This window comes from Pteropus medius, unplaced genomic scaffold (genome assembly GCF_902729225.1).
Source record: "Pteropus medius unplaced genomic scaffold, Ma_sr-lr_union100, whole genome shotgun sequence".
In the NCBI taxonomy this organism is placed as follows: domain Eukaryota; kingdom Metazoa; phylum Chordata; class Mammalia; order Chiroptera; family Pteropodidae; genus Pteropus; species Pteropus medius.
The window spans coordinates 5,758,258-5,778,362 of NW_024344241.1; the positions used below are offsets into that span (position 1 = coordinate 5,758,258).

The 20,105-nt window shown below is 35.8% G+C and overlaps 1 protein-coding gene across 15 annotated transcripts in view; it reads right to left on the reverse strand.

The window, feature by feature from the left end:
- PRP4K (pre-mRNA processing factor kinase PRP4K) overlaps positions 1–9,797 on the reverse strand; it is a 33,640-nt gene extending 23,843 nt beyond the window's left edge. For 9 of the 15 annotated variants that reach the window (XR_005654204.1, XR_005654207.1, XR_005654205.1 and 6 more), the window contains exons 1-2: positions 9,600–9,751; positions 2,050–3,249 (exon numbers count right to left, since the gene is read on the reverse strand). Coding sequence is in view for 2 of the 15 variants with exons in the window: in XM_039869425.1 (XP_039725359.1) it covers positions 2,050–3,249; positions 9,600–9,736 (1,337 nt within the window). In the remaining 13 variants the exon portion in view is untranslated. Of the gene's footprint in view, positions 1–2,049; positions 3,250–9,599 lie in introns of all 15 variants that reach the window. The other 6 variants (XR_005654213.1, XR_005654211.1, XR_005654212.1 and 3 more) reach the window with 3 other exon arrangements.
- Positions 9,798–20,105: the final 10,308 nt, after the last annotated feature.

Sequence of the window (20,105 nt, forward strand, 5' to 3'; positions counted from 1 at the left end):
CACTGCGGTATAATGGCAGGTACAAAATAAAAAGTCTATTTACTCTTGTCTCGCAACTTGAAGTATTACTAAAGATTGTAACGATTATTCATACTGTTATAGCCACTGATTCTAATTCCAGGTAAACATCTCAAAACTTCCGCGAATGGTAATAATATTCCATTTTCTAAGTTTAAAGACTTTTATTTCTAAATTTTGACATTTTTGCAATAGTTATTTTTAACATGGTGATTACATACCATAGCATCTTAAATCAACATTAACCTTAAAACAGAAGAAATATAAGTAAGGGTTTGGGGAAAAGGCTAGTCCATCTAGACATGGAAGTATATACTGGTATAAATTTACTAGAAGGAAATTTGACGTAACTTTCTAAAAATGTAAATGTATATAACTTTAGACTTTGCAATTTCACTTCTGTGAATCTATTCGAGAAACCTCACGCATAAACCATGGACATCTTTGCATACAATCATGAAAAACGTGAATCAACCTAAATTTTCATCAATTTCAAGGAAATGATTATATTCTGGCATATCTACACAGTGAAATATGTTGCTGTTCTATAAATTTAAAAAGATCTTTATGTATTATTACAGAAGTGTTTGATGAAAAAAGCAAATCACTGTTAACATGAATAGTATGACTCCATTTTATAAGATAAAACTGTGTAATTGTATGGGCGTAGGAAAAAGACTGCAAAGACCTATTCTTACGAGTGGCAGTGGAGGAAGAATAGAGAGGGAGAGAGTTTACATGCTTCTGCATTATCTGAATTTCTCTTTAGTATTTCTTCTATAATTAAAAAACTCTATTGGTTTCAAAAATTCAACTCTAGTCCTTAATATAGCCTTCAAAATTTCCTTCTCAAACTAAAAGCAAATTGAGAGACCAGGATTATTTAAGAAACACTTCAGATAACATTATCAGCAACACTAACAAATGCATCAATGCAGAAAAGCTAAGAGAAGAAAGGGGGCCATTTCATTACAATGTCACTTAGAAGTAAAGAATCAAGAGTATCTCTTAAGATAGAGTACTTTGAGAAGTATTCTTGAAATGTCTTAGAAAAGATGATTTAAACTTTAGCTTATTATTTGTACCCATATACAGTAAATATTAATATGCAATAGTAAATGGCTAAGAATTCATAATATCTTTACATAGAAAAAGCCAACATTATTTTAAGTGAAAATTGGCCAATAATTTCACGTCATTACTGAATATAAAGATATTAAAAAATCTGTTTCTAAAGCAGTTTAAGCAACTCCCCATCTCTCTCTGACAAAATCGTTTGTCTTAACTACTTATTAGTTCTATAATCCTAGTAAATAACTTCTCGAAATACTTTTTCATTTATAAACTAAGTATGACAGTCACTCTACCTCATGAGGAAAGAATCACAATTTATAAGAATTGACAGACCAAATGTATTATACAAATATGAGTTATTTTCATTGTTACTGGTAAAAAATAAAATAATTTCTTACACTATTCTTCCTAAATTTAAGAGGTATTTTTAAAATAAGATTATAAGTATATGAATTAGTAACAGAAAAAAATTTCCACTTTCAATTTCATTATATTTTGGGGCCAAAATTATAGTTCCAATTTATGTTGTTAGAATTCAAAATCATGCCACTTCAAGAAGGTGGACAGATCAATCCTTAAAACTGATACTTCCTTTTTTAAAGTTAAAAATTTCAGTCTATAGTGTTCAATGAAGTAATAATCCCAACTCCAAAAACTGACCCCTTCCCATAAGTAGGTATATCTAGCTTTATCAACCAAATTACTTAGATTTAAGTCTGCAAATTAGATACTAAATTAAGGAGTTGGGGGAAAAAACTGATTCGGTCACTAAGTTCAACTACTCATAATCAAGATACACACTGACAAAAGTGCAAGTATTAATATAGCTAGTGGAATGGATTATACTTGAAAACTAAAGCTCATTACCATCTCTTCTTTTATTGTCCACAAGTTCTAGTTTCTCCTTTAAAATCAATTGCACTGGTAAAAAGCACTAACATTTTAAAAACAAGTTACCTTGGAGAAGAAAGTCGTCTTCTTTCTGGTTCTCTTCGTTTTCTGTCCAAGGATCGGCTCTTGGCTCTTCTACCAGGAGACAGAGTTCGAGAAGGTGATTTGCTCTGCTTAGAACGCCTATCATTTAAAAGTGGAGATCTACTTCTTCTTGATTTATCACGTTGTTTTGGAGACAAACTTCTTCTTTTAGGACTACGACCAGGTCGTCTACTAGGTGACCTATTTTCTTTTCCAGAAGAAGCATCTTTAGAGGGAGATTTAATCGGCTTCTTTTCTTTATCAGTTTCAGACCGTTTTGACTTTCTTTCTTTGGATCGTGACCTTCTGTCTTTGGATTTACCTCTTAAGTCAACTGGGGATCTGGATTTTTTGCCTCGATCACGACTTCTACTTTCATTTATAATTGGGGACTTTTTCCTATCTTTCGACTTACTTTTATCTTCAATTTTAACCTTGTCATCAGTAGGAGACCTGGCCTTCCCAATTTTCTCTTGAGATCGTCTTCTAAGGGTAGGAGATTTTGATTTTCTTGCTTGATCTTGAGACTTACTTCTTTTGGATGGACTTTTGGACTTTTTCCTCTCCTTTGATTTGCTCCTGGTTGTCTTCTCTTTAACTACTTCAACACCTCCCTTACTTTTCTTTTTATCAGACCTATGTCTAGTCCGTTCTTTGGATCTGCTTTTACTTCGCTTTTTTGTACTATTTTTATTGTCCATAAGTTCAAGTTTCCCCTTTATAGTTGAAGATCTAATACTAGACCTATTTCCATTTCTTGCCTTTTCATGAATTTCCCCCTCTTCTTCAGAGCCAGACTCATAACCTTGTAATATGAGCCCCATCCCAGACTGGACCTTTCCTTCCATTAACTCATTATCAAGTTCAGCTTTAATCAAGGCTCTCTGTTTTTCCAAGTCTTCCAGCAACGCTAAATCATCAAGTTTAGTTCTTTTTGCTGGAGACATACCTTCTTTGTCTGAAGCATCAATAACCTCTTTTCTTTTGTGTTTCTTATGTTTATGCTTATGTTTATGTTTTTTATCCTTGTCTTCTTCTGAGGAATGTTTATGTTTCTTATGTTTACTTCTGTGTTTATGCTTCTTTTTTTTGTGACGACTATGCTTATTTTGAGATTGGTCTTCTGATACTTCTCCATTTTCTTCATTTACACTCTTTTCAGAATTATTGGCATCTTCTGTCCTATAAATGTATCAAACACATTTTAAAATCATATCATTTATCAAGTATTCAGGGTCATACCAAAATAATAATGAGACAATACACCTCAGTACATGAAATATTTTTGTGACGGTGTCAGACATTTATTTCAACAGTACATAGCAAAATGTACTGAATGGTGACTTACAGTTTAATTTGTTTTTAAAGGTTGAACTCCATTACCAAAAGTATTAGAGGAAATGCACAGTGAAGAGCTTAAAATAATTATATTTAATAGAAAAAAGGAATTCAAGCCAGGTAAAATGTTAGTATTGATTTAAACAGTCACTCGGTAACTTGATTTTAAACCAGCATTTCCCACACAGACTTAACATCAAAAGAATATCCCATTTTCTTTTTTCATAAAACATAAAGACATTTATACATGGGAGACAAATCTTTCACTATTTGAAATACAGAAGCATAATTTTGAATCTCTAGAGCCAACACTGAGCTATACCCAAAATAAGCACTCCATCATGTACACTGGTGGCTGATGTTTCCAAAGGTTAAAACTTCAAAGTAAACTGACCAGGAGTTAGGACTCTTGGCCTGCAGCAGCCACTGAGCAATTATGTGGTATCAGGTTGAACCACATCAAAGGGTGTTTCATAGGTCAAAAATAGTTCAAAGTCAGCAATTTCATATGGTTCAACCCAAGATTTGTTCAGTGGGCTGTTTAATCTCTCTCAATTTCAAATGAGAGATTAGTTTCCCAAAATATGTTCATATTAATAGGTGGCTTTTGTGGTTAAATCCTTGGGCTATGCTGAGTTAGAGTTTATGATTCTAAATTATTCTGCTAAATCTTTACAGTTCAGCATTCCCAGGTTAAACCAAGGCTACAACAGCAATATTTAATTTTCCCCCTTAAAATCACTCCATACTAAATCATCACATCCTAAACTATGAGACCAAACCCAGACTTTATCTGTATTCAGGGCATCATACTATTTTTGGAAGAAAATATATTTTGTCCAATCCTTCAAATTATATACTCCTGTAGTTTTAGTAAGTTTATTACTTGTGCCATATACTACAAAGAGCTCCTTGCAAGTTAAGAATTAATTAATTTTTCACTTAAGGTCTTTTAATATTTTTAAAAAATCACTCACACTTAATGTAGACATTAAGCCAGGCAGCAGGAAAATAAGATATACTGGTCCAATACCTGCCTCCTTCAAGGAAATTACAGTCCAGTGGAAAAGAAAGTCCCATGAAACACTTGAGAAGTATTATGATAAAGACATAAATAAGGGCATTATAAGAACACTGAAGGATCACCTAAAATCATTTTGAAAATGGTCAAGGAAGGCGTCTTGTAGGAGATATCAGAAAAACTCCAGCTATCAGTTTAGCAGGAACATTGTGGGGAGATAAAAAATGTTTATCAGGAAGGTACATGGATTAAAAGTAATATCATAAGGAACAGTCCTATAGAATGAGTAAAAAAAATTAACCAGAAGGGGAAAGGCTATTCTAGTGGGGAAAAATGACAAGACATAGTTCTATATAGCAAACTGTAAACAGGTTAAGTGTCACCAGGGCATCAAACTTGTGGAAGAAACTGGTCTAATGGAGGTTAAGATCTCAGGGCCAATTCCAGGAGAAAAGATAGAGTAAGATTCTGGAAGAGAATGGTTGAGACAGAGTCACAGGCTCACTGGAGTCAGAGGCCCAGGAACTGCAAGGTTAGGTTGTTGGACAGGTTGTCTGTAATGACACTACCATTACAGCAGAAGCTGGAGAAGAGTCTGGCTCTCCAGCCAGGTCTATATTCAATAAAGGACACACGGAGACATGCTTGAAAAGTTTTTAGTTGACAGTAAGGGGGTGTGGAGAACATGAGAAAATTACCACATGGCAAAAAACTAAAGCCAGACTACTGGGTTTGAATTCAGGTCCCACTACTTACTGGTTGTGTGGACTTAGGCAAGTTTAAGATCTCTGATCTGCAGGTACCTCCTGTATAAAATGGAGAATATAAAAATAATAACACCTACCTCAAAGCATGTTGTGAGGATTGCTGAGGGTAATGTTATTAACAGTGTCTAGCATGAACCAACTCCCCAAAAAGTATGCTGTTACTATTGTTTGGATACTGGATAAATATATTTACTCATTGTGACACTGGACCCAGCAGGGCTGATACTAATGTTATTTTAAGGAATACTGTCAAAGAGCATGGATTCTAGAGTAAAACTAACCTTTGTTAAAATGCTGCCTCCAACATAGCACAGCTTAGGCAAGATACTCTTCTGTGCCTCAGTTTCCTCAACTGTAAAAACTGGAGAAATAATAGTCCTGACTATCTGCCCAACCTCTCCAACACTTTGAACCTACTACTTTCCTCCCACACTCACTTGCTTCAGCTGCACTGCTCTCCTTGAACAAGTATATTCCTGCCTCAGGGCCTTAGTACTTGTATCTGCTGTTTCCTCCACCTGGAACACTTTCCCCAGTTATATACATTGCTGTTTCCTTTTCAACCTCAGGTCTTTGTACAAATTACACTTTCTCAGTCAAGTTTTCCTGATCAATTCATTTTAATAGCAAACTCAAACCTACCACGCACATATTCCCTTTGCTTAATTTTTCTCTAAAATAACTGCCACCACCTGATATAATTCTTGTTTATCTCTCCCTATTATAACATAAACACTATAAAAGCAGAATTTTAATGTTTAGTTCACTGCTCTATTACTAAGGCCAAGATATCTAACCTATAGTAGGTGTATTCATTATACTACAGCTGGTTTATACTGGCTATAAGATACTCTTACCTCTTGGCAGTAAATATTTTTTCTCAAGTTTATCTCCAGTGCTTCACACAGTGTATACACCCATTTCTTGAATACAGTATCCCACATAAAGATTTAATCACTACCCTCCCCAAGAAAAATCATCACAAAAAGGTTACAGTTAATAAGATACTTTGAAAGTGAGAGACCACACTCATACAACTTTCATTACAGTAGTTATAATTGTTCTATTATTTGTTATTATTAATCTCTACTTTATCATAAAGATGTATGTATTGAAAAAAATAGTACAAGTATACCTTGGAGATATTGTGGGTTTGGTTCCACACCACCAAAATAAAGCGAATATTGCAATAAAGTGAGTCACATGAACTTTGTGGTTTCTCAGTGCATATAAGAGTTATGTTTACACTATAATCTATTAAGTGTGCAATAGCATTATGTCTAAAAAAAAGTACATTCCTTAATTAAAATATACTTTATTGTTCAAAAATGCTAACCACCATCTGAGCTGTTATGATAGTAACAAAGTTCACTGATCATCATAATAAATATAACACGTTTGAAATTTGCAAAAATTACCAAAATTGTAACACAGAGACACGAAGTGAGTAAAAACGCTGTTTGAAAATGGCACCAACAGACCCGAGGCAGGGTTGCTACAAAACTCCAATTTGTACAACACAGTATCTGTGAAGTGTAATAAAGCAATGTATGCCTGTATATACAGGATTTGGTACTATCTGTTGTTTCAAGCATCCACTGGGGTCTTCAAAAGTATCTCCTGTGAATAAGGAAGAACTCCTGTATATAAATTCCATATATATAAATTTACATTTTGCAATTTAACACTACATTTAGCAGGTGCATGTCTATACAAACCTGGTGTTCAGCAGGTTTATATAAACAATAATGAGAGCTGAATACATCCTCCAAAACACATTATTTGAGAACAAAGCTAAATTAGAAGTGCAGACAGTCTGAGAGTGTTTAACAGTATTTTTTTTGTCAAATGCAGTGACAAGTTTCACCCTTCAAACAACCTAAGTATTGGGGCATCTGGCACAGTGAAAATTGCCATGGAACAATTTTTAAATAAAGTGACCAATTATCAACCACTAGTGTTATTTTAATTTCCTCTTTCACGTTTTTTTCAAAGAATATTCTTTTTGATATCTTACTTGGGGGTCATTCAATTTATGCTTTGGAGACACAGAACGGTGAGCAAACTGATTTTTTACAAAGAAAGTAATTATGCCTGTTTCTCTAACAAGTTAAACAACATTAATACAGAACTAATGTAAATGTAAAAGTAAGAATGAACCCGAAAGAGCTAGTCTTAAAACAAATTCCTTGACCCATTCCATTTCCAAATCAGGTTTGGGAAATTAAGTTTCAAAGAATTAGAACTGTCACATTAAAAAAATGGATCTTTCTGGGACACTGGAAATAAATAAAAATGATTCAAACCCTAAAGGCTATTTTTAAAAGGAGCCACAATTTACAGTGGCAGAGCAGACCGTATAATCATTAGAAGAAGAGTTCTAGAATCGGACTGCCTGGGTGTCAATTTTGGCTTTGTCACTTAGTATGACCCTGGGCAAGTTAACTTGATTTCTCTGTGCTTCAGTTTTATCATCTGTAAAACATGAGAAAAAGCAGTATCTACTGCCATTTGGTTGTTACAAGGATTAAATGAGTTAATATTTGTCTAGTGCTCTGAACCTGTGGTACTTGGTAAATGCAAATAAGTCAATGCATATAAAATGTAAATGTTTAAAACCATCAAAAAGGCTGAGCTAGAGACGACAAATGTAAAAACCACTTTTTAAAAAGCCTTCAGGAAACTTAAAAACTGTCTTTTTAATATTTATTTTCTAAATGTTCTACTTTTGAATACTCCATTTAAATATTCACTGTTCTCTAAAAAACTGCTTAGATGCTATATTCCAGTATTTACTAGAAAAGCATATATAGTACTTGCTCTCATTCATATTTAACTGTTATTTTCTTTGTTAAACATTTCCAAACAATTGAAAATGGAATACATATCGACCAAATATTACATTTACACAAAGTGTTCTGTGGGGAGGGGAGGTAGAAATAAAGACTACCTCATTGTTCATTATTGCAGAGGCTTAAATAAAGTCATTTATTATTGAATCTAGTATTTAAACATGTAAATAAAATACAGCTGAACTACTCCTCAAAATGAATCTGAACTATCCCTAAAATCAAATGAATGGACGGAAGACTATAGAACTTTAAAAGATTACTAGAACATTCAACTGGCATAAATACTGTAACTGTGCCACACCGTGAACTCGATGAGAGAAACAAAAAGAGGTAAAGTCTAGTTAAAATTTTAGAATCCATTTGTTCTCTTCTAACTCAAACTGTGAGGATAATAAAACAGCTTTCAAAAGCCCTAAGGGAAAAACAGTATAATTCTGTTGAGCCGAGTAAAGCAAATGACTGAGTCCAGAACTGGATGCACAGCAATGAAGTGTTGTGCTGTCGGGAGGCAAAGATTTCTCCTATCTTTTAATTCCAAGTTGCTGGGAGACTATATCTACCTCTTTTCTAAACTGGCTAGAAACAAATTAGATAATGCTAACGCAAAAAAAAAAAACGGTCGCTATAATGTTTTAAAATCCAGTCTCTTTTATGTTCTTAAGTTTTCCTAACATAAACACACACAAAAACAAAATACTACTTTCAGTTAGGCAACGGTTAGCCTTTGCAGCATATACAAGTATGGTTTCACTCCGCCATATAAATTCTTACATTAGCTTAATTATAGACAAAGTGCTTGGATTTAGAAGTAGCTAACAATTTCCACTATTTCTTACATTGGTACTCCCAAGAAGCGTTATAAACTCAAGCCAAAAATGCCAGGCCTCAAAACCAAGGACTTAATCTTACTTTGTCTCACGTTTACAAGTTGGCAAATAGGCTGCCAATAGGCAAGGGGAAAATATCGGATGGATGCTTAAGTAAAGAGTGCAGGGGAAGAGAGATGAAGTGCACAAACTATAGCTGGGGATGTTCAAAGAGGGTGGCCCTAGCACCCTTTCTCCTCTCTTTCTAAAAACTGACACCAACAGTAGACAACGTAGGTAACTGCATGTGGAAGGTAAGTCTTAGGGCTTGCCCTGCTGCCGCCACTGCCCCTTCGATGCCCAACACCGATGCTGTTGAGTGCTGCTGCCAGAGAGCTCCGCTCGGACCTGGAGGGAGGTAATAGAAAGGCGCGCCGGCACTGTCGCGGCAGCCGCCTCGCGCATGAGACCTGTAGGGGCCGCTCGCGCCTATGCCTCCCGGGGCAACGACGCGCGGCAGGCCGCGGCCGCCTTCGACCCAACAGACGAGGCCTCCCGGAGAGCGAAGCTTGCAGGCCACCTGCCCGCACCCCACACTTCCCGCCCCACAACGTATCTAGCGAGGAAAGGCAAAGTTTCGCTCCCGCCTTTAGGCCTGAACTTTCCCGCCCGTCCAGGTCCCCACCGTTTCCCACTCGGCAGTCCCCAGGACTCCGGCCTTCCGTACCACTCAAGAGAGACTACTTACTCTGGCTGTTCCCGCAGAGACTGAGCCTCCGCGGCGGCCATCTTGAACTTCCTGACTCCTCCGCGGCGGTGGCGGCGGCTCCCCGGACCGTGGAGGATAGTGGAAGTGGAGGAAGAGGGAGCAGAGCCGTCGCGCATGTGCTAACCGCGTCAGGAACCGTGGAACTCTGAGTCCGTTCTAAGAATCCGGATATAAAAGTGCATCCGGGGACAGGGCGCACGAGCGTAATGACGCAACTTCCGGGACGAGGGGGTTTGGGGAGTTATAGGCGGTTCTCGCTCTCGGTTTAAGGTTGGGAGACTTAGGCCTGCGCTGTAGTCAGCGTTAGAACCGAACGTTAATTTCTTTCTCGAAACTTGCTAGAGAAGGATGCAAAGGAAGTGGGATATCGGTATCATGTGTACGGTTCCGAAAACTGGTTTTACTGTGAAGCCCAGAAGTTGAGTTAAAATTCTCAAACTAGGACAAACGACGGTTATTTTGTCTCTGGGCTCTGTTGGAGGCATAGTGAATGCCTTTTTATTAGCTTCACAATTCAATCAGAAGTGACATAAAGGGAAACCTCTGTGGAAAGACATTGAGAATACTGGAAGGTTAGGGCTGCACATAGAACATAAATGTATTTTAATATGTAACTATTATTGATACATTTATTTGAAACCTTTGAACTTTGTTTCAGCCTTTGCTAAGTCCTGGGGTCGTTAGGTTCACTGGTTCAGTAAACTGAATTTGTAACTAATATTTTTGGTACATATGATCTGATTTGTGTTTTTCTATAATGATACTACAGTAATGGGTCAATGAAATACTGTATGAGAAAACATTTACTGACTCTTGGGGGGCGGGGGGGATTATCCTCAGTACTCTGGAACCTGAAAGCAGAGTGACGATTACTTTCATTCTTGTAATCAACTCAGTTTGGGTTTGTCTTAGAAATTTGAGCTCGTAATACCTGGGCTTCTTACATATCTTGATTTTCAGAGGAGATGAGTTACAAATGTTCATACAAAATAAGTATCTCGTTGGCTGATTCCCAAACGTTAAAATGCTAAGTGTTTTCCCCTCATAAACTCTCTTAATATGAAATACTAAATCTTTGGATAATTATTTTTTGTGGATTCCTCGCCCTACCCCAACTGTAGCATTTCTTTATATAATCCTTAATTATATTGTTTTCTTCATGGATTTCTCTTTTTCTATTTAGCAGTCAGGTTCAGATATAGCCTGGAAGGCTGCTTTCAAAGGAGGTTTTCAGAACTATGCTAAAGATGGTTTATATTTCAAACATTTACATACTAATTGTATATATGTTGGGATTTCAGAATTCTAATTATTCCTACTGGTAGATTCTCATCCCTATATATCTTTCAAAAGTATTACGAATTCAGCCTTGTATTTACCATTTATTTCATTATCTGCATCCCACCCCCACGAAGACAAGGCCAGGTGCCACTGTGTCAAGAATAGCTCAAATATATTATTGAAATGACAAAAATTAAGTTATTTTTAAATAAATAATTTTAAAATTAAACGATCATAGTGTATATAGTATAAACCTATTACAGATCTCTTCTTGGAAATAAGTGCAAACCTCTAAAAAAATCTCAGCTTGGATATAAAGTAAAATAATATACTTTAAGGCAAAAGAAGCCCAGCAAAGAGGTAAGGAAACTAATTTGCTCATGATGATTCAGTTCCTAAGTGCCAAGCCAGGATTTGAACTAAAATCTAACCCCCAGCTCTGTGCTCTTTCCTTCTTACCATGCTGCTTCCCACAGAAATGTCATTTGTTCAGCATCTGCTTATTTATCACCCACCCACACAACTCTATGATAGTCAAATGGTATTTGAGGAAAGGGAATGAAAAGAGCACTGGATTGGCATCCATAAATACCCTATTTTCTCAAGGTCTGGAAGCTCTAGTCTTTCTTCTTGTTGATTACTAGAGAACACATAGAACTGTCTCAATTTCCCCAACCATATTATCATCTTCCCTGGTCTCCTGCTCTACAATTCTTTGTAGTATTTTTAATGTGAAGATTTAATTAAGCACACAGAGTATGGGGAAGCATAGATGGGGAAAATAGGCACTAAGGTTGTTCAGGGTTGAAGCCAGATTATGACTGGCTAAAGTTTAGATTTGGACAAACCAAGTTTTTTTAAAAGAGCATAGTAAAGTCAGAAAATGATGCTGGCAAAATATTTCTTTTAAAAATGTCTCACCAAATTAGCTTGTAAGATACTACCCGTTGAGAGTACACTAGGAAGGGGATTTGTCAAGGACTCATCCCAAACTGTGGATACCCTCGACAACTAGAAAGATGAACAGGTAAGTTCTAGCGCAAATTAAGCCTGAAACATCGCTGGCGGCAAAAAAGACAAAACAAGCTGTCCTACTTTGGGCATATCGTGAGAAGGCAGGGTTCTTTGGAAAAGATAATAATGATGGAAAAATAGAAGGCTTCAGGAAAAGAGAAAGACCAAATATGAGATGGATTGGCTCTATGAAGAAGCCTTAGACGAGTCTGTAGGAGCTGAGCAGTGCTGATGAGGACCACATTAGTGGACATCATTCATTCGTAGGCTTGCCAGTAGTCCGAGCCACGTCACCGCACGTGAAACACACACACACATACACAGAGCAACTACCGTTGCTGTGGTAGTTTTGGAAGAATGGGGTTTTTTGAAGGTGTTAAAAATTAAAGCAGACATCCACTTACTACTTCAACCATTCAGCAAGCATTTACTCAGCAACAAACTTAAGCTCAAATTTTCATTTTCAAGCTTTAAGCCAAATGTTTCATTCTTGCTGCTTTTCCTCCGCAAATTCAGGAAGCTTTGCACCAAAAGCTTCATTTCCTGGGACGCAGGCGCCATTTCGTAGGACTAGCGCCAGTTCGGCAGCTTAGGGGCTGAATTGGTCCGCGGGAAAACTCTGGAGAGGCGGGGCCTCCGTGAGCGTGCACTTCCGGTAGGTGGCTCTTGGCCCGCGCACCGCCCAGGGAGTCGCGTTCGTGCGTGCGTGGTGCGTCCGCAGGCGGAAAGGGGTGGGCTTGTCCGAGGAAGGCCGGGTCTGCCACCCCGGGCGGTCCCCACCCTGAACCTGTGGAGTTTGCTTGAGAGGTACCTGCTTCTAGTCAGTGCTTTCGCGCCCGCACTGGCCCAGCTGAGGCGTCTGCTCTCTCGGCAGGAGCCAGCTCGCTTCAGCCCCTGTCAGGCTGGGTGCTGTTGCCGCCATTACAGTCGAGGCGGTTTTCTGTAGCCTCCAGGCCAGCCGGTGGGCCCGCCTACTAATAGAGAGCTGGGTTGTGCCGGACGCCGAGTCCCTGACACACTTTGTGCAACCGCGCGGAGGCCGCATTAAAGCGGAGGTCCAGTCTCTTTTGCTGAAGAGACCGTGAAAGCCAAACGCTCAGCGCCCCACCACCAAACAATACCAGAAAAAGTTTACTGGCCCTGAGACAAGGTTTTGGGACAAACATGCACTTTTAAACGTCACGACTTTTTCTTATTACCTTTGCTTCCTTTTAAGTATTATTACTTTTATACAAGGTACACACTCCGTAAGTGGTTTGAAAATACCTTTGAATTATGTTCCTTCCGTGGGAAGGGATTATTAAAGTAAACTACATTGACATCGTCAATCCCGTTAAACTCTTAATAGGCTCGTGATAGCGTAGGCTACAAACAAAAATAAGGAGTACCATAAAATCCTTTGAAGAAAACTGGTCCATGAGGGGTCCCTGTATGTTAATTGAATGAAGATCGCCTTTTCGATAATACTTAAGGTTTTATCTAGTTAAATCTAGACTTCGAATTTGTAGCCGTTTGGGAAGACACTGGGCTGTTTCTCCTTTAATACAAAACAAAAACTTTTCCCTTTGTTCCATGAAAATTAGTTTTTTGTTTGTTTTAAAGCAGTTCTGATGCGTTCATGAAAAACTGGAAAATAACAAAGCAAAAGGAAACAAAATGAAAACCACTCAGTTCCATTACGCAAACTGAACCAGCGTCAACGTATTGACTTATTTTAGCATATTTTCGTATGAAATATTAATTTTTCTTGTACTCATGTATAGACTGTGATATGCTTTTTCATGTAACATGCTCATCAATTTTTATGTAATTCTAATTTTATTAAACATTTTTGTAACTACATGATATCCCTTTGTTACTGGATGTCTAAGTTCTTTCAGTTTTGCACTATTGTAAATGACTATGATGAGGCAATAACCAGAATAGTATTAGACCATGACCATTCAAGTCAGATATAGCTGGGCTTCACTACTTGCTCTGCAATTTCAACAACTTAACCTTTTTGAGCCTCATTTTATATGGGAGTAACATAAGAATAATAGTTCTCATTACATAGGGTTGTGAGAATTAAATGAAATGAATGAAAGTGCCTGGAGCATATATTGGTTAATACTAGCTATGTCTATAGGCAGGTTTATTAGTTTGTTTATTTTGTTCTGATTTTTCTGTGACACACGATTTATTTCTAGATTTCATATACAGTTAAATAATACCGCCACTGGGTGGCAGGGGTATTATACATAGCTTTTTATATATTTTATTGCATAATAATACATAAAAGCATAAATACATCAATTAGAAAACTTTTGCAACAAAAATGAAAATTTTCTGTAATCCTGCTACCTATAGATAATTTTTTTCCACACTTTATAATACTTTTTTATACATTTATACTTACTGATATTTTTAAAAAATAGGATTGTATTATAAATTCAGTTTAATAACTTGCTGAGGACTGGAAAGAGGTCAGTGTAAAGAGTGCAGTGGTTAAAAAAGTAGGAAATAAAGCTGGAAAGGGATCTTGAAGGATTTGGATTTCATTTAAAATGTACTGGACAGACTAAGTCCAGGGTTGAAGAATGACATTTAATTTGTTTTAGCAGGTTCACTTTGCTGCTAAACAGCAGGAAGCAATGGGAGGAAAGGTGGAATCCAGTCAGTGTAATTCAGTAATCCTAGTAAGTGATGGTGGTGGTGTAGACCAGGGTGTAAATTGGGAAAAGTGGTTGGATTCTTGATCTATTTTGAAGGACAGGCTGTAGAATTTACAGATTAATTGGATGTGGATATGAGAGACAGAGACTTAAAGATTTTTTTGGCTTGAGCAATTGTATAGGTTAATTGCCACTTAAAAAGACTGAAGGAGGAGCAGATTTTAAGCAGGACAGGGGAATGATGAGTTCCATTCAGTTGTATTACATTTCAGCCTATTAGATGTGTAATTGCAAGTGGGGTCTTAAAGACCTTACTTATTGAGTTGTCCATTTCTCCCTTCATTTCTGTGAATTTTTGCTACATGTTTTTTGGTTCTCTCTTATCAGGTGCATACGTGTTTATAAATGCTATCATTTTACCATTGGATTGACATTTATTACAAAACATCCTAACTTTTTTCTAGTAACATTTTTTTTTTAATTTTCAAGTTCATTTTGTCTGACGTTAGTACAGCCATTTCAACTTATGGTTGCTGCTTGCATGACTTGTACCATTAAATCTAAACTATGTTTCTTGTAAACAGCATATAGTTGTATCTTTTTTTTCCCAGTCTAACAATCTGCCTTTTGATATATTGTTACCTCCACATATATTCAATGTTATTGATATAGTTGGATTTATGTCTCTCATTTTACTTTTTGTTTTATATGTCTCATATTTTTGGGGGGTTCTCTACCTTCACTGCTTTCGTTTGCATTAAGTAAATATTTTCTAATGTAGCAGCTTAATTTCTTTAATGATTTTTTTTTTCACTATTTATAAAGATATTTTCTTAGTGGTTGCTCCAGGACTTGCCATGTACATTTAACTTAATAAAATCAACTTCAGATTTATAATAACTTAATTCTAATGAGATTTAAAACCTTGTTCCAATACAGTTTTATTCCATTTCTCTGCTTTTTGTGATATGTTATATATACTATATATAACAATTAATCTATAAATGTAACAAACTCAACACTACATTGTTACAATGATTATATCTTTTATAGGAGATGAAAAAAGAAAGAGCATTACATATTTATAGCTTTTGTTATATTGACTTTTCTGGTTTTCTTCATTTCTTGTTCTTGTGGATTCAGTTACTGTCTGGAGTAATTTCTTTAGCTCAATACAGCTTTGCTCTTACCCACCTCCTCTATACTGTTATTATCAAATAATTTAAATTACTCTATGTTTCAGGCCCAATAATACATTATACATAATTTTGTACAATTGTTTTTCTATGTGTACATTTAAAAAACAACTATTTTCTTTATTTTCAATTACAATTGACATTCAATATTATTTTATATTAGTTTCAAGTGTACAGCATACTGGTTAGACATTTATATAATTTATGAGATGATCCCTCCAATAAGTCTAGTAACCACCTGTCACTGTACATAGTTATTGTGATATTGACTATATGCCTTTTGCTGTCCTTCATATCCTCATGACTATTTTGTAACTACCAATTTGTGCTTCTTAATCCCTTCACCTTTTCTACACATCCCTTAACGCCCCCTCCCATCTGGCAACTATCAGTTTGTTCTCTGTATCTATGAGCCTGTTTTTGTTTTATTTGTTCCTTTATTTTGTTCTTTAAATTCCAGGTATAAGTTAAATCATATGGTATTTGTCTTTGTCTGATTTATTTCACTTAACATAATACCCTCTAGTTCTATCCATGTTGTTGCATATGGTAAGATTTTAATTTTTTATGGCATTGTACATATGTGTACCACCTCTTCTTTATCCAGTCATCTATTAATGAGCACTTAGTTTGCTTCCATATCTTGCCTATTATATATAGTACTGCAGTGAACATAGGGGCCCATATATCTTTATGAATTAGTATTTTGATTTTCTTCAAATAAATACCCAGAAGTGGACTTGCTGGGTCATAATTGGTTCTATTTTTAATTTTTTGAGGAACCTCCAAGTTGTTTTCCATAGTGGCTATACCAATTTGCAGTCCTACCAACAGGGCACGATGGTTCCCTTTTCTCTACATCTTCACCAAAACTTGTAGTTTTTTGATTTATTGATGGTAGCTTTTCTGAGAGGTATGAAGTGTTATCTCATAGTGGTTTCAATTTACATTTCTCTGATGATTAGTGACCTTGAGGATCTTTCCATATGTCTATGGGCCACCTGTCTGTCCTCTTCGAAGAACTGCCTAGTCAGGTCCTTTGCCCATTTTTTAATTGGATTATTTGCTTTTTTGGTGTTGTGTTATATGAGTTCTTTATAAATTTTGGATATTAACCCCTTATCAGATGTATCACAGGCCAGTATCTTCTCCTATTTAGTAGTTTGTCTTTTCGTTTTGTCAATGGTTCCCTTTACTGTGCAAACACTTTTTAGTTTGGTATAGTCCCATTTGTTTGTTTTTTCATTTGTTTCCCTTGCCCAAGGAGATATATCAGAAACAAATATTACTAAGAGCAATGCCAGAAAATTTACTGCCTATGTTTTCTTCTAGGAGTTTTATGGTTTCGGGTTTTACGTTTAAGTCTTTAATTCATTTTGAGTTTATTCTTGTATATGGTGTAAGACAGTTCAGTTGCATGTATCTCATCACCATTTTTCACCAGTTTATTGAATCGACTGTCTTTACCCCATTGTATACTCTTGCCTCCTTTGTCACAGATTAAATGACCATCTAAGATGAATTTATTTCTGGGCTCTCTATTCTGTTCCATTGATATGTGTGTCTGTTTATATGCCAGTACCATGCTGTTTTGATAACCATAGCCTTGTAGTATAGTTTTATATCAGATAGTGTGATACTTCCAACTTTGTTCTTTTTTATTAAGATTGCTGTGACTATTTGGGATCTTTTATGGTTCCGGGTAAATTTTTGGATTATTATTTTGTTGATTGTTTCCTTGTTGTGCAAAAACTTTTTAATTTGATATAGTTCCAGTTCTTTCTTTATTTTTTTATTTTCCTTGCCCGAGGAGATATATCAGAAAAAATATTATTAAGAGCAGTGACATAGAGTTTACTGCCTATTTTTCCTCTAGGAGTTTTATGGTTTCAGATTTTATATTTAAATTTTAGTCTGAGTTTATTTTTGTATATATTGTAATAAGGTGTTCTAGTTTCATTTTTTTTTTTTTTTTGCATTTATCTGTCCAGCTTTCCCAACAGCATTTATTGAATGGACTATCTTTACCCCGTTGCATATACTTGCCTCTGTCGTAGATTAATTGATCACGTAGGCATGGGTTTATTTCTGGGCTTTCTGTTTTGTTCTGTTGATCTATGTGTCTGTTTTTATGCCAGTACCATGCTATTTAATAACTATAGCTTGTAGTATAATTTGATATCAGGCAGCATGATACCTTCAACTTCGTTCTTTCTCAAGATTGCTGTGGTTATTTGGGGTCTTTTGTGGTTTCATATAAATTATAGTTCTAGTTCTCTGAAAAATGGTATTTTGATGTGGATTGCATTGAATCTGTAGCAGGGGTCCCCAACCCCTGGGCCATGGACCAGTACTAGTCCGTGGCCTGTTAGGAACTGGGCTGCACAGCAGGAGGTGAGTGGCAGGCAAACGAGGACGCTTCATCTGTATTTGCAACCACTCCCCAGTCACTGCCTAAGCTCCACCTCAGATCATCAGGCATTAGATTTCCATAGGAGCACCAGTCACTGGTGCCAAAAATGTTGGGGACCACTGATCTAAAAATTGCTTTGGGTAGTATGGACATTTTAATGATGTAAATGCTTCCTATCTTTGAGCCTGGTATATGCTTCCATTTATTTATATCTTCTTCAATTTATTTCTTCAGTGACTTATAATTTTCCAAGTAAAGGTCTTTTACATTCTTCATTAATTTAATTTAATTTAATTTTATTTAAAGGATTTAATCATTAATTTCATTTCTAGGTATTTTATTTTTTGATGCAATTATAAATGGAATTGTTTTCTTAATTCCTCTTTCTAATAGTTTATTATTGGTATACAAAACTGCAACCAATTTCTGAATATTAATTTTGTATCCTGCTACTTTAGTCAATTATCAGTTCTAACAGTTCTTTTTGGTGGACTCATAGGGCTTTCTTTATATAGTATGATGTCATCTGCAAATAATTACAGGTTTACTTCTTCCTTTCCAATTTAGATGTTTTTTATTTGTCTGATTGATGTGTCCAGGACTTCTCATATTATGGTGAATTAAAGTAGTGAAAGTGGATATCCTTGTCTTGTTCCTGATCTTAAGGAAAATGCTTTCAGCTTTTCACCATTGAGTATAATATTAGCTGTGGATTTTTCTTAAATAGCCTTTGTTATATTGAAGTATGCTCTCTCTATTCCCACTTAGCTGAGAGGTTTTTTTTTTAAATCATAAATGGATGCTGGATTTTGTCAAACACTTTTTCTGCATCCACTGATATGATCATCTAATTTTTATCCTTCATTTTGTTTATGTGGTGTATCATGTTTATTGATTTGCACCTATTGAACCAACTTCGCATCCCAGAAATAAATCCTACTTGATCATGGTATATAATCTCTTTAAGTATTGCTGAATTCAGTTTGCTAATATATTTTTTGTTGTTGTTGAGGATTTTTGCATCCATGTTCATCAGGGATATTAGCCAATAATTTTTTTTTTTTTATAGTGTCTTTGTCTGGTTTTAGAATTAGGATAATGTTGGCCTCGTAAAATGAGCTTGGGAGCCTTCCCTCCTCTTGAACTTTTTAGAATAGTTGAGACAAATAGGTGTTAGTTCTTTGAATGTTTAGTGAAATTCACCTATAATGCCAGGAGTTTGGTTTGTTGGCAGTTTTTTGATTACTGATTCGATTTCATTAGTAGTTATTGATCTATTCAGATTTTCTGTTTCTTCTTGAAACAGAGTTAGTCCTGAAAGGTTGTATGTTTCTAGGAATTTATCCATTTCTTACAGGTTGGCCAATTTGTTGACATATAATTGTTCATAGTATTTTCTTATAATCCTTTGTATTACTGTCATGTCAGCTTTATTTATTTGGGTCCTCTCTCTTTTATTCTTGATCAGTCTGATTAAAGGTTTATCCATTTTGTTTATCTTTTTAAAGAACCAGCTCTTGCCTTCATTGATCTTTTATATTTTTAGACTTTATTTCCACTTTGATTATTATTATTTCCTTCCATTCACTTTGAGCTTTGTTTGCAGTTATTCTTCTAGTGCCTTTCAGTATAAGGTTAGATTGTTTATTTGAGATTTATCTTGTGTTTTTTGAGGTAGGCTTGCATTGCTATGAATTTCCCTCTCAGGATTGCTTTTGCTATTTTCCATAGATTTGCGGTTGTCTTTTCATTTTTATTTGTCTGAGGGTATCATTTGATTTCTTCCTTAATCTCTTTGTTAACCATTTATTCTTTAGTAGCATGTTATTTAGCGTCCATGTGTTTGTGTGTTTTTCAGTTTTTTTTTCTTTTAATTGATTTCTAATTTCAACTATTATGGTTGGAGAAAACACTTGATATGATTTCT